This window comes from Strongylocentrotus purpuratus, unplaced genomic scaffold (genome assembly GCF_000002235.5).
Source record: "Strongylocentrotus purpuratus isolate Spur 01 unplaced genomic scaffold, Spur_5.0 spur5_scaffold_14, whole genome shotgun sequence".
In the NCBI taxonomy this organism is placed as follows: domain Eukaryota; kingdom Metazoa; phylum Echinodermata; class Echinoidea; order Camarodonta; family Strongylocentrotidae; genus Strongylocentrotus; species Strongylocentrotus purpuratus.
In genome coordinates this window covers 1,777,423-1,787,481 of record NW_022145599.1, presented here as the reverse complement: position 1 = coordinate 1,787,481, position 10,059 = coordinate 1,777,423, and the positions used below count along the sequence as shown (strand labels likewise).

Below are 10,059 nucleotides of genomic sequence, written 5' to 3'. Positions count from 1 at the left end.
TGAAATTACAATCCATATACTGAACTGAATCATCAAGTAAAAGCGATAAAATTATCTAGCTCTAGCTCTAACCTGATGTTACAAAATGGAGACAAATGATGAGGTGGGAATGCCCGTATCACTATAACCTTGTACAGAGGTTTAATTTTGTAATCTGAGGTACTATGCATCTTGAATACATTATATGCTGTGATTTGTTTGTGCAGGTTGGAGTTAACAAAGCTACACTCCTGAGTCCTGTGCATACATCATTTTCATCTGTAATTACTGCCATCAAAACTGGCTCTCATTTTATGTTTTACATCACAGAATGATAGTAACCAATCCTATGAAAACAATGATTACTGCTAGACTTGATGACAATGATATATTGATACACTGGATAATGTGTTGGTTAGTCCTTCTGACAGTAACATTTACCCTAGATGCAGGCTATGATTGAGGTATGGTTAAATTAAATATGAAACATATACACTGTTCTTTATACACAACAGTTAAAGAGAAGGTTGAGTTCTGGGAAGAGGTGAAAAATAATTTGTGAGTGTTACTCATTCTTATTATGCAAGTGCGGAAGAACATCAGATAAGACATGTTTCCTGAAAAGCATGGCTCTTCAAATGCCTTCATATTCTAAATATGCATGTAACATCGTAAAAATCGGGGGCTGGCTTTTTACGCCACGTTTTCGTGTAGTCCCATATACATCTTTCTGTGTGCAGTGTTTGCAACTTTACCAAGACTTGGCCAAATTTCTTATCTTTTTGATGATTCCAGAACCTTGCAATACACACAAATTCTTATATGCTAGATGATCAACCTTTTCTGGTCGGTTCCACACCGTTTCTTTCACAATGCAATCGCATGACCAGAACTCAACTTCATCTTTAATGTTTATTATTTAAAGTAGTCCCCTGAAGAATCAATTGAATTGATGCAAAATCATTGCGAAGGGGAAGCCTTACTGATCAAATATAACAACTTTCCTCTTCTATGTTTGGGGCCCGCAGTTATCATCTTTCAAAAATGTTAATTTTGAGATCCAGATTTTCTGCCTTCAGCGGTCCTCCATATAATAGAGCGTCAAGATTTGTGACCTCCCTTTCGAGACACAGCTAGCCACAAAATTGCATTTTACGCCTTTCCATGATATCTATTTGATTTTTCAGCAAATTATTCATGTTCTTCAAGAGAAAATCTTTCCATCCATATATGATTTGTCCATAATTATCAGCTGTCGTAAATTTTCTTTGGGTGACTACTTTAACAGTCCATCACTACAAAATAAAAATACATAATTGGTTAGTTTCTGTTCATAGGGTGGCAGAAATTTGTTTTCAAAAGACAAAAGAACATCTTATAAACAACAGCATTCAGGAAGTAACTTTTCCCTCACATTTCAAACATTGGTATATAATAATTCTACATAGCTCATCCAAGCAACATTCAAGGCAAAATAGTCTATATTTTGTGCCGTGATATTCAAAATTATACCTGATGTTTATACATGCATGACATGTAAAGATTATAGACAATAGCTCTGCTGCCAAAATTTCATACACATCAGATACCGGTAGTCCAAGTACAAATACACAAAGTGTAAGTTCTGTTAATTGGATTATATATATATTTGAATAACATCTTTATAACAATGACTTTCATGAGGTATCTGCTTTACCTTACATGTAAAACATAGACCTGTCACTCCAAGTAACATTCAAGGCAAAATAGTCAATATTTTATGCCGTGACATTCAAAAGTATAAACCTTATGTTCACATTTTCATAATGAAAGCACCTGTGACATTCTGCTTCCAAAAATCACTTTTATAAGAGCAGAACTTAGACAAAAATGATGAAGAAAATGAAATTTGTATGCTTTTAACTGTACATGTATATTCACTTTTTCAGTTGGGCCAACTCCATGCACTCCAAAAATGCTTTAAAAAATGTCTCTTATTGCTATGACTAAGAACAGCACTCTCATTAAAATAAGAAATCACATTGGAAATCTTCAACTCAGATATTGTTACACAAACTGAAATGTCTTTCAAATAGTTTATTTATATGTAAATATATTATTTATATTTATAAGTTATCATTCACTGCTTCATGCACCTACAATTAATGTCTGAATCAACTTTTAAAAGATATCCAAACAACAAGAAATGAACCTTTCCTCTTCAATACAACATAATACAATATATTACAATATAATTTTCTCTCTGACAGAGGTGTCAATACCTCTACAATGGCAAGAATTGAAATCAGAAAATCACAAAGATAAGGGTAGCTAATATCAATCTCAACTTGAATGTGCATCATTTATTAAAGGATGTAGAGCATCTCATTCATCCAATCTTAGTATTATCCCTGATGTCGTCTTGATCCTGAAATAAAAACAGATAAATGTGACATAATTAAGGCATGTCTCCAATAAGGGTATGCCTTAATTCACCTGAATGACTCCTACATTTAAAAATCACAACATACTTTGCACTCTTTTCATGTGTCCTTTTTCAAAAGATATCACAGTAAGAACGCTTTTGACAAATAATAGTAAATAAGAATAACAATTGGTTTAATAAGTTGTTTTATCGTAAAAATAGAAAAGTTCTGAATACTTGCACTACCTCAGCTTTAGCCATATCATGATAGGAATTCTGTCATATATTAAACTGTAAAGACTATGTGTGCAGACCGCTCATCAAAATGAAGGCTTAGTCACTTCTGATGAGTGACATAATAATCTGGATTTATATATGATATCATATCACGCTTGACATCGAAGAATCAACATGCTCTACAGTTGCAATTACACACGTTATTTCATACATGCACAACTTGAAAGCATATATGGTAAAGCCCTTCTTAAGACAAGCATTAAAACACAGTGGCATTGTAAATATGAAAATTGGGTTTGGGATTTAATGCCAACTCATGCCCATGGGTAAACTGTAATCCTCAATTGGCTTAATTGTCTCTCGGTCTTAGATAGAACATGCACTAAAGGGATAGGTCCCCTATAGTTTCTTACCTACAAGCAGAATTAATATTCACTCAAATCTGTCTATCAAGGACACCAAGGGAAATTTAAAAAGTTGGTACTGTAGACAGGTTATCTTTCTTGACAGTTCTTCAAGGCATGTTTTAATCCTACAGGAAGGCAATATATTTGACCTATAAACACATGTGGCCTTTATATAGAGGTGGCCATGCACTAAGACATGTTTGACTGACGCGATGTACTATACTCACTTGGTGACCAGTTCAGCCCCTATGACATCATGTATATGGTACATCATACTCAGTTTCTTGACTGCCTGTAGCTTCCTCTCCTCCAACTCCTGTCAATCAAACATAATACAAAGATCCACTCTGGTCAAGCTATAGTCCACGCTACTTAGTCCTCTACGTACGTCACACACCACATCTAACATCATTGCATTAACTTGACCCAGTGAATACTGAATACTCTTAATCCTATAGGCTTAATACAGCTAGGACCACCCAAATATGACATTTTATGTCACAATTTATGTTTAGAACTTTGTGACGAACCGGACACAAAATAACCACATGTCCCTTGGGCTATGGCAAAATATTCACACTATCACGCTATCTTTATATCATCACAACTAGTGAATGTGAGAGGGCACTGGGAGACTGCATGTTGCCATGGTAACTTGTAGGGTTTGGATAAGGAAAACCCACATCAACAATAGATATGGGGAGCACTGATAATATGATACCAGTTGTATACATGAAATGCTGTTTCCAAACTTCCTCCTTGGAACTTGGAAGCACAAAGAAATTAGTATTTATTTCAGAACACTTTTGTAATGTTTTCTTATTCTGGCATTGAAACATAACACATATCAACAGTTGACACTTTTGATACATAAGATGTTAAAGCTTACACACAGACCTTCTGCAGTATTTCTCTATATTTGGCTTTCTTGATAGCTCTCAGAACAGACTGTCTACCTGTAGACAAATAAAACAAGGGACAAAAAAAGAAAAAAAAATCAACACTTATCTACAGAGGGAGGACAAGTATGTTACTTAAACCCCTTTCTAACTGGCCTGATTTTCATCGGATGCATCCGGACGCATCCGATGAAACTGCCAGTATGAATGCTACAGAGGAGAAAAAGATGATAGAATAGCAGATGAAAAGAAGAGAAATAGGCGATTAATCTCATCAGTGTGACACCGATGAAACAGCCACTGAATGCGTTTGGGAGAAAACAGTGATTAAAATGGTCAAAGGTCGCAGTGTACGCATGCTTTATCGTAACCAGCTGTGTTTGTTGACTTATGGTTGAACATGCTGCATGCTAGCTATATATAGATGGAGCGCGGGCTTAATAATTACGAAATAATTCTTCACTTCCGGCAAGGGCTCGCCACAGCGAGTGAATTTCATTGGCAATATGAAAGCGATAGCAGGGAAAACGGCGGTTTCACCTTTGTTTACATAGGGAAAATTTAATTGGTATTTTCATCGGTGTGACTCCGATAGAAGCCAGTTTGAAAGCAGTGCACTCGTGATTTTACATTATTAGCACGGATGGGTATAAAACACTCTTGGTACTTGGTTGGGTAATCCCTTTGTCAGCTCACTCAGGAAGCTATACTGGGACTAAAAACATTCATTACAGCTAGTGAATGATCATTCTAAAGGAAAGCCTGAAAAGAAATTTCTCTGATTTTTTTTAATGACTTTTCTCAGATTGAACTCACAAGGAGAGTAACAAGCAATGTTCTGTTTTGTTTTTTTTGTTTAGTACTTTTCAAATCAATTCCCCACACTTCGTAAAATAAAACCTACACTGTATACAAAAGAAAAGAAAATGAGAAAAGTCTAGAAACCTTTAGAAAAGTTTTTCATGAAGATTCCAGCTCCTGGGATAGACAGCCACCATGACCCGACATCTCGTACTGTAAGCATCCCAGCTATCACTAGCATTCTACAATGACAGGACGCATAACCTTAAAGTCATTTCAAAATCTCAACATTCTATGCATGCTGTACTGTGCCACAATATTCAAGCCAATGTCTTTACCGAGACAATGAAGAATAATTATGAAAAACATTAATGCAAAGGAACCACAATAGCAAGAGTTTTTGTTTTTGCATTCATATGTTCACAGGGGTTTTGATCTTGAGGATACATGTCACCGGACTGTTGATCACATGGTTCACGGTTTGAGTGCCACCGCGGCACTAATGTCCTTTGGTAAGATATCTACTAATCTACATTTGCCACACTCCACCCAGGTGTAGTTCATGGGTACCTGGTAGGAGTTTATTCCTTGAAAGGTTTTAGCCAGGTGGGGGTCAACCATTTATGAGAATGATGTCTGATGATCTCATGTAAAGTAACCTGTCATATACATGAAGATTTATCATTCATCCAGACACCAAATGTCTCTCTCATTAACACCCAAACTGAGATATTCCTGACTTACGTTATTTCTTTGTCCTTGAATCCATGGACATCACAGAGTGTTTGACGGGAGAAAGTAATGTTGTTCATCTTCTCTAAGATCTCTGGTATGAATCTATCGATGAGAGCCGAGACTCCTTGTTGGGTTGCTATCTTACGGACATGAGAAATATAATCAGCTGTGAAGACAATACAGAACTCATCCCCATCCTTGCCATACCTGAAGATTTTGATTTCTTTCTTATCTCGAAGTTGATCCTGTATAAAAGAGAAGTAATGAAAGTAATTTAATCCTCTGCATGTTTTGTTTGCACCATTAATTATAATTTTTAGAAAATTGAGATATACTCTGGACCATTACAGGTAACATTAGTCTCATACATGTTTGTCTATGAAAAAGTTGGACGTATAAAGCAGAAAAAAGGTAGAAGTGATCTTCGTAAATTAATTAGAAGGCCTAATATATCAGATTAATAAAATGCTTTCAAAGAGAATTAAGAGGGGGGGAGAGTACCGATTGTCATGATAAAAAGGCAGGTACCGTACATTGGCAAGGTACTTTGGCATCAGAAAAATGGCAGTGCTTCTAAGGATATACTGACAAAATACGACTATAAATCTTTGAAGAAGAAAAAAAAAGGCAGCTCCACTTTAATGTACAAGTTTATTAAGTGGGAAAAAATGTTCACTCTCACCACTTCTCTGTCTACTTGAGTTTTGTTTTGGATTACACTGTAGAGTTGATGCTTCAGCAAGATTGGAGGAATTCTACCCTCAAACCGATGAACGTCAAAGAGACTTCTGAGGTATGTTAATGCTGCTTTGGTGTCTGATGGCAAATCTAATACAAGATGAAATAAGACAAAACATTATGCTACAAATCTTATTCTGTTCAACATTAGGTACACATCCAGTGACATGATACAAATCTACATACCGTCACCTTCTTAAAATAATGGCCAAAGTCATATTTTCATGATTTGAGAAAAAACAGAGAAATATGAACTAAACATTATATAGACTCTAGTCTAGACTAGTATACAAATAATACACAGCAGTGAGGGCATTAGTAAGAATTACCCATACAAGGTACCTTTGGAAAAGTCAAACACGCCCGAGGCGATAGCCGAGGGCGTGTTAGACTTTTTCAAAGGTACTGAGTGTGGGTAATTATACTAATGCCCGAACAAAATGATGTGTATTATTTGTTTTATAAAATTATAACATGGATCCTTGTTATTTGATCAATCACCCTCAGTCATCTCAAACTCAAAGGCCCGAATTCACAAAGGAGATTTAAATCTAACCCATGGTTTAAATTCACATTTACATAACCTATGGTTTAAAATAAGCGCAAATTGAGGCGTACCTTGCCTTGCGCGCATCTAATTATAGACCTCTGACTTGTGTCACGCTTATTTTGCGCTAATTCTAGCTAGATGTGGTAATGACCGGTCATTACGGTATTAGGGTCTACCCAAATTACACGTTAGGCAAAATAAATGCCTGCGCCTGGTCACGTGTACGCTTTCAACCAATCATTTGATTACGATCTACGTCATCATCATCTTATAAACAGAAATAACTGTCTGATATGGGTCATTTCTTTAATAAACTGACGTTTGTTGATAATCGGAGGTCTAGTGGAGCCAGACGTAGTCTCAGTGGAACAACCGACGATATAGAGAGACTGCATGAAGCTTTAGAGATATGAGTGTGAGGTATTGTGAATGGATATTTGAGAGCGTGTTCACTCGTCACACAACATAACTCTTATTTTTATTTTAGCTACGAGGAAGCAAGGTTGCACTGACAATAAAATACATGAAAGAAAGTATTCCCTTTTCGTTAATTTATTGGGTACTGAAACAAAGCTGACAATGCACTTGCAAAGTGCAGTCAAGCAAATATAGCAGACTTGAAAATGTGAATATTGCACGTAGTTACATTATGATTAAGGATGAGAATGAACATGAATAAATGTGATGTACATAATGAATGAAAGCTTACGACAATAGAAGAAATGAAGTCGTAAGTCCAATGAAGATGGAAGAGAGTTCAGAACGAAGGAAGGGGCTCACGCGATGAATGTTGCGGAGGCTTGAAGGCGGAGATGCAGCTTCGTTGTCGTGGCTGAAGAGCGGTGAAGGATCTCGACGCTGACGCTCGTGATAAAGATGTGGTTGAAGCTCTCAGGCGAGAAGAGAAGAGAAGAGAAGAGATGTGGCGCTCGACGACGAAGCAGTGAATCGCTTGATGTCGGAGGCAAGTAGAAATGTAGACATGCAAAGCCGGCACTGGTGCTGAGTAGTAATAGTTGCTCGTTTGATGCGCCGGACTTTGATGAAGAAATGTTTAGATGAGCTGCGGTGAAATGATGAGCTCGTGAGTGGAAAGAGCTACCGGAACGAAGAAACTGGCAGCTCCCAGCGGAGAGTCAGGCGCCATGTCGGTGCTGACTATAACGTTCCACTGGGAGACTGCAGCCCGATGAACACGGCAGAAAAAGAGTTGTAGAATGAAGCCTGGAGAGGAAATTATGGAGACGTCGTGACTCGACCAATTAAGGTGAAAGCGGGAGTGAAGAAAAACCTCGTGGAGTTGAAAATACGCGGGGTGAACAGTGCGGAACCACGATGCTCGATTGGAGGAATGAACACACGTGGTCCGAATAATGAATATAAATAAGTAGCATGATGGAAAAATACAGGAGACATGAATGTACGGTGAAAGTAGGGCGAATGTAAGTAGGGCGAATGTAAGAGCCGCTACATTACTCCCCTGCCAGAATTGAAGCTGTGTATGCAATACACAGATAAAAGGCGATAAAGATATAAATTCGAGCAAAGTACAAAACGTCACAAGAATCAATGGCTGATAAAAATGTAAAAGTGCATGTATTGTATAATATAGTGTATGCAGTAATTTACAACAGCCTAAGAAATGTACAAGCATGGCATGTTGAAAGAATGTAATACAACAAGCATGGTATGCGAACGGCTGTTTAGTTGCCAAAAATAGAACAGTGAGTATTGACATGGTATATGCATCGAATAAACGTGTATAAATGCAAGAGCATAAAAAACATTCAATACATAATCCAGAATGAAGACATTTTATAAAACATTGCTATATAAGACCAAAAAGTCTGGGAATAATAAAATCGTACAACCAAGCTTCAAAGTAAACGAGGGGTCACCACTTTAGGGAATTTAATCACCTAAATAAAAGAAATAGAAATAGATTTCTTTCCTACCTTGTCTCGTAGAAACACCTGTTGAGTACAGATACTTAGAACATATATTATATCACAAGTAGTAGTTCAAATATTGCACAGCACCCGTAGAAAGAATATGTAAGACCATGTACAAAGTAATGACGCTTCTTCGCGAATTAAGTAAAGAAGAAGAAACTTATAATCTCTATAAAGTAATAAGGCCTCAGAACCGAGTAGAGAAACAAGCGAAGAAATAGGACAAGAATTAAGATGAAGCTGAATTAGCTTTGCTGTTGATCGATCGACTCTCTAGAATAGGTGTGCTCTATATGAACAGCTCAGGAGAAGTGATGAAAATAGGTGTGGCAAATAAAGCAAGCAAGTGTAATGTCCCTGTACAGTATAAGCTATTACCAGTACATTAGGTGGTTGCACATCCCAACCCATAGGGTATGGAATGTGCTTGCCAGAGTAAGTATTTGTGGCACTCTAGTAATGCAACAGGTGTCACTAAAGAAATGAGTGACAATGGAATAAAAGGCTAGACTTCAAGCCACACAATAAAGACAAGACAATAATATTTACAAATGCAAAGTTCTCCAAAGGTCAAGTCACTACAAAGCTTTTATTGGTCACAATCATGACTTTAAATCTCAAATTAAATAATTTCGGGGAATAATAATAGACATGCAACTTGCAACAAGTACTACAAGTACAACAACAACAAAACAAACGGCTTAGGCCTACTGCAGAAACAAAGTAACACAAACACTAGATTAAATTGTTAAAATAGAAAATACGAAACCGCGATGTCAAATCAGACGTACCACTCAGGTCTTCATCGCCCGAAACAGCCCCGTCGGTCAACTGCTGACGTTCGGCAGATTCAGCGGCTAAGATATTGACTGTCCTGGGTCGCTTATTCTTGAATAAACTGGGCATAAATGCACGTTTCATCCTGCTCGTTCTTATCACATCATTCAAATATATCTTTTATCTTACAGTGCTTTTCATACACTATGACTTGTCTTGACATTCTCGTAATGGAGAGGAGCTGTTCAGTAGCTGTAATTTCGCTGTAGCTACTATGTACTACAGTACCTACGTACGCTACCTCGCGCGCGCCGCGGGCCGAGCTCCGTGTACGGTATGGTATAGACTAGCTAGTAGTACCAGGCGCGGATCCAGGATTTCTTAGGGGGGGGGGGGGGGGGGGGGCCCAAATTTGAAATTATGGGTCCCAAAAAAATATGCAACGATTCAGCCAACCGCTGAAAAAGTGGGGAGGGGGGGGGAGGGGGTAGGGGGTGGGGAGGGGGGGGGGGTGGTAAGAGGACACTTTTCTGGGGGGGGGGGGTCCCAAAAAAATCGCAACGATTCAGACAGCCACTGA

The 10,059-nt window shown here is 37.8% G+C and overlaps 1 protein-coding gene across 1 annotated transcript; it reads right to left on the bottom strand.

Annotated features, from left to right (window-relative positions):
- Positions 1-1,306: 1,306 nt before the first annotated feature.
- On the bottom strand, positions 1,307-9,753 carry LOC578120 (serine/threonine-protein kinase 19). Its single transcript, XM_030983951.1, has 7 exons — positions 9,494-9,753; positions 6,145-6,290; positions 5,472-5,707; positions 4,872-4,969; positions 3,925-3,983; positions 3,255-3,343; positions 1,307-2,386 (listed from the first exon to the last, which is right to left on the bottom strand). Exons 1-7 carry the CDS (start codon positions 9,621-9,623, stop codon positions 2,344-2,346), a joined length of 801 nt encoding a protein of 266 aa, XP_030839811.1. The 5' UTR covers positions 9,624-9,753; the 3' UTR covers positions 1,307-2,343.
- Between the last annotated feature and the right edge of the window lie 306 nt (positions 9,754-10,059).

What these genes read in the sequence shown, in the direction of transcription:
- LOC578120 (XM_030983951.1), bottom strand. Translation starts at nt 9,623, where the DNA reads ATGAAACGTGCATTTATGCCCAGTTTATTCAAGAATAAGCGACCCAGG. An exon ending in GGGCGATGAAGACCTGAGTG is followed by an intron (nt 6,291 to 9,493) that starts GTACGTCTGATT and finishes ATCTTGTATTAG; the next exon opens with ATTTGCCATCAGACACCAAA. An exon ending in CTCAAGTAGACAGAGAAGTG is followed by an intron (nt 5,708 to 6,144) that starts GTGAGAGTGAAC and finishes TCTTTTATACAG; the next exon opens with GATCAACTTCGAGATAAGAA.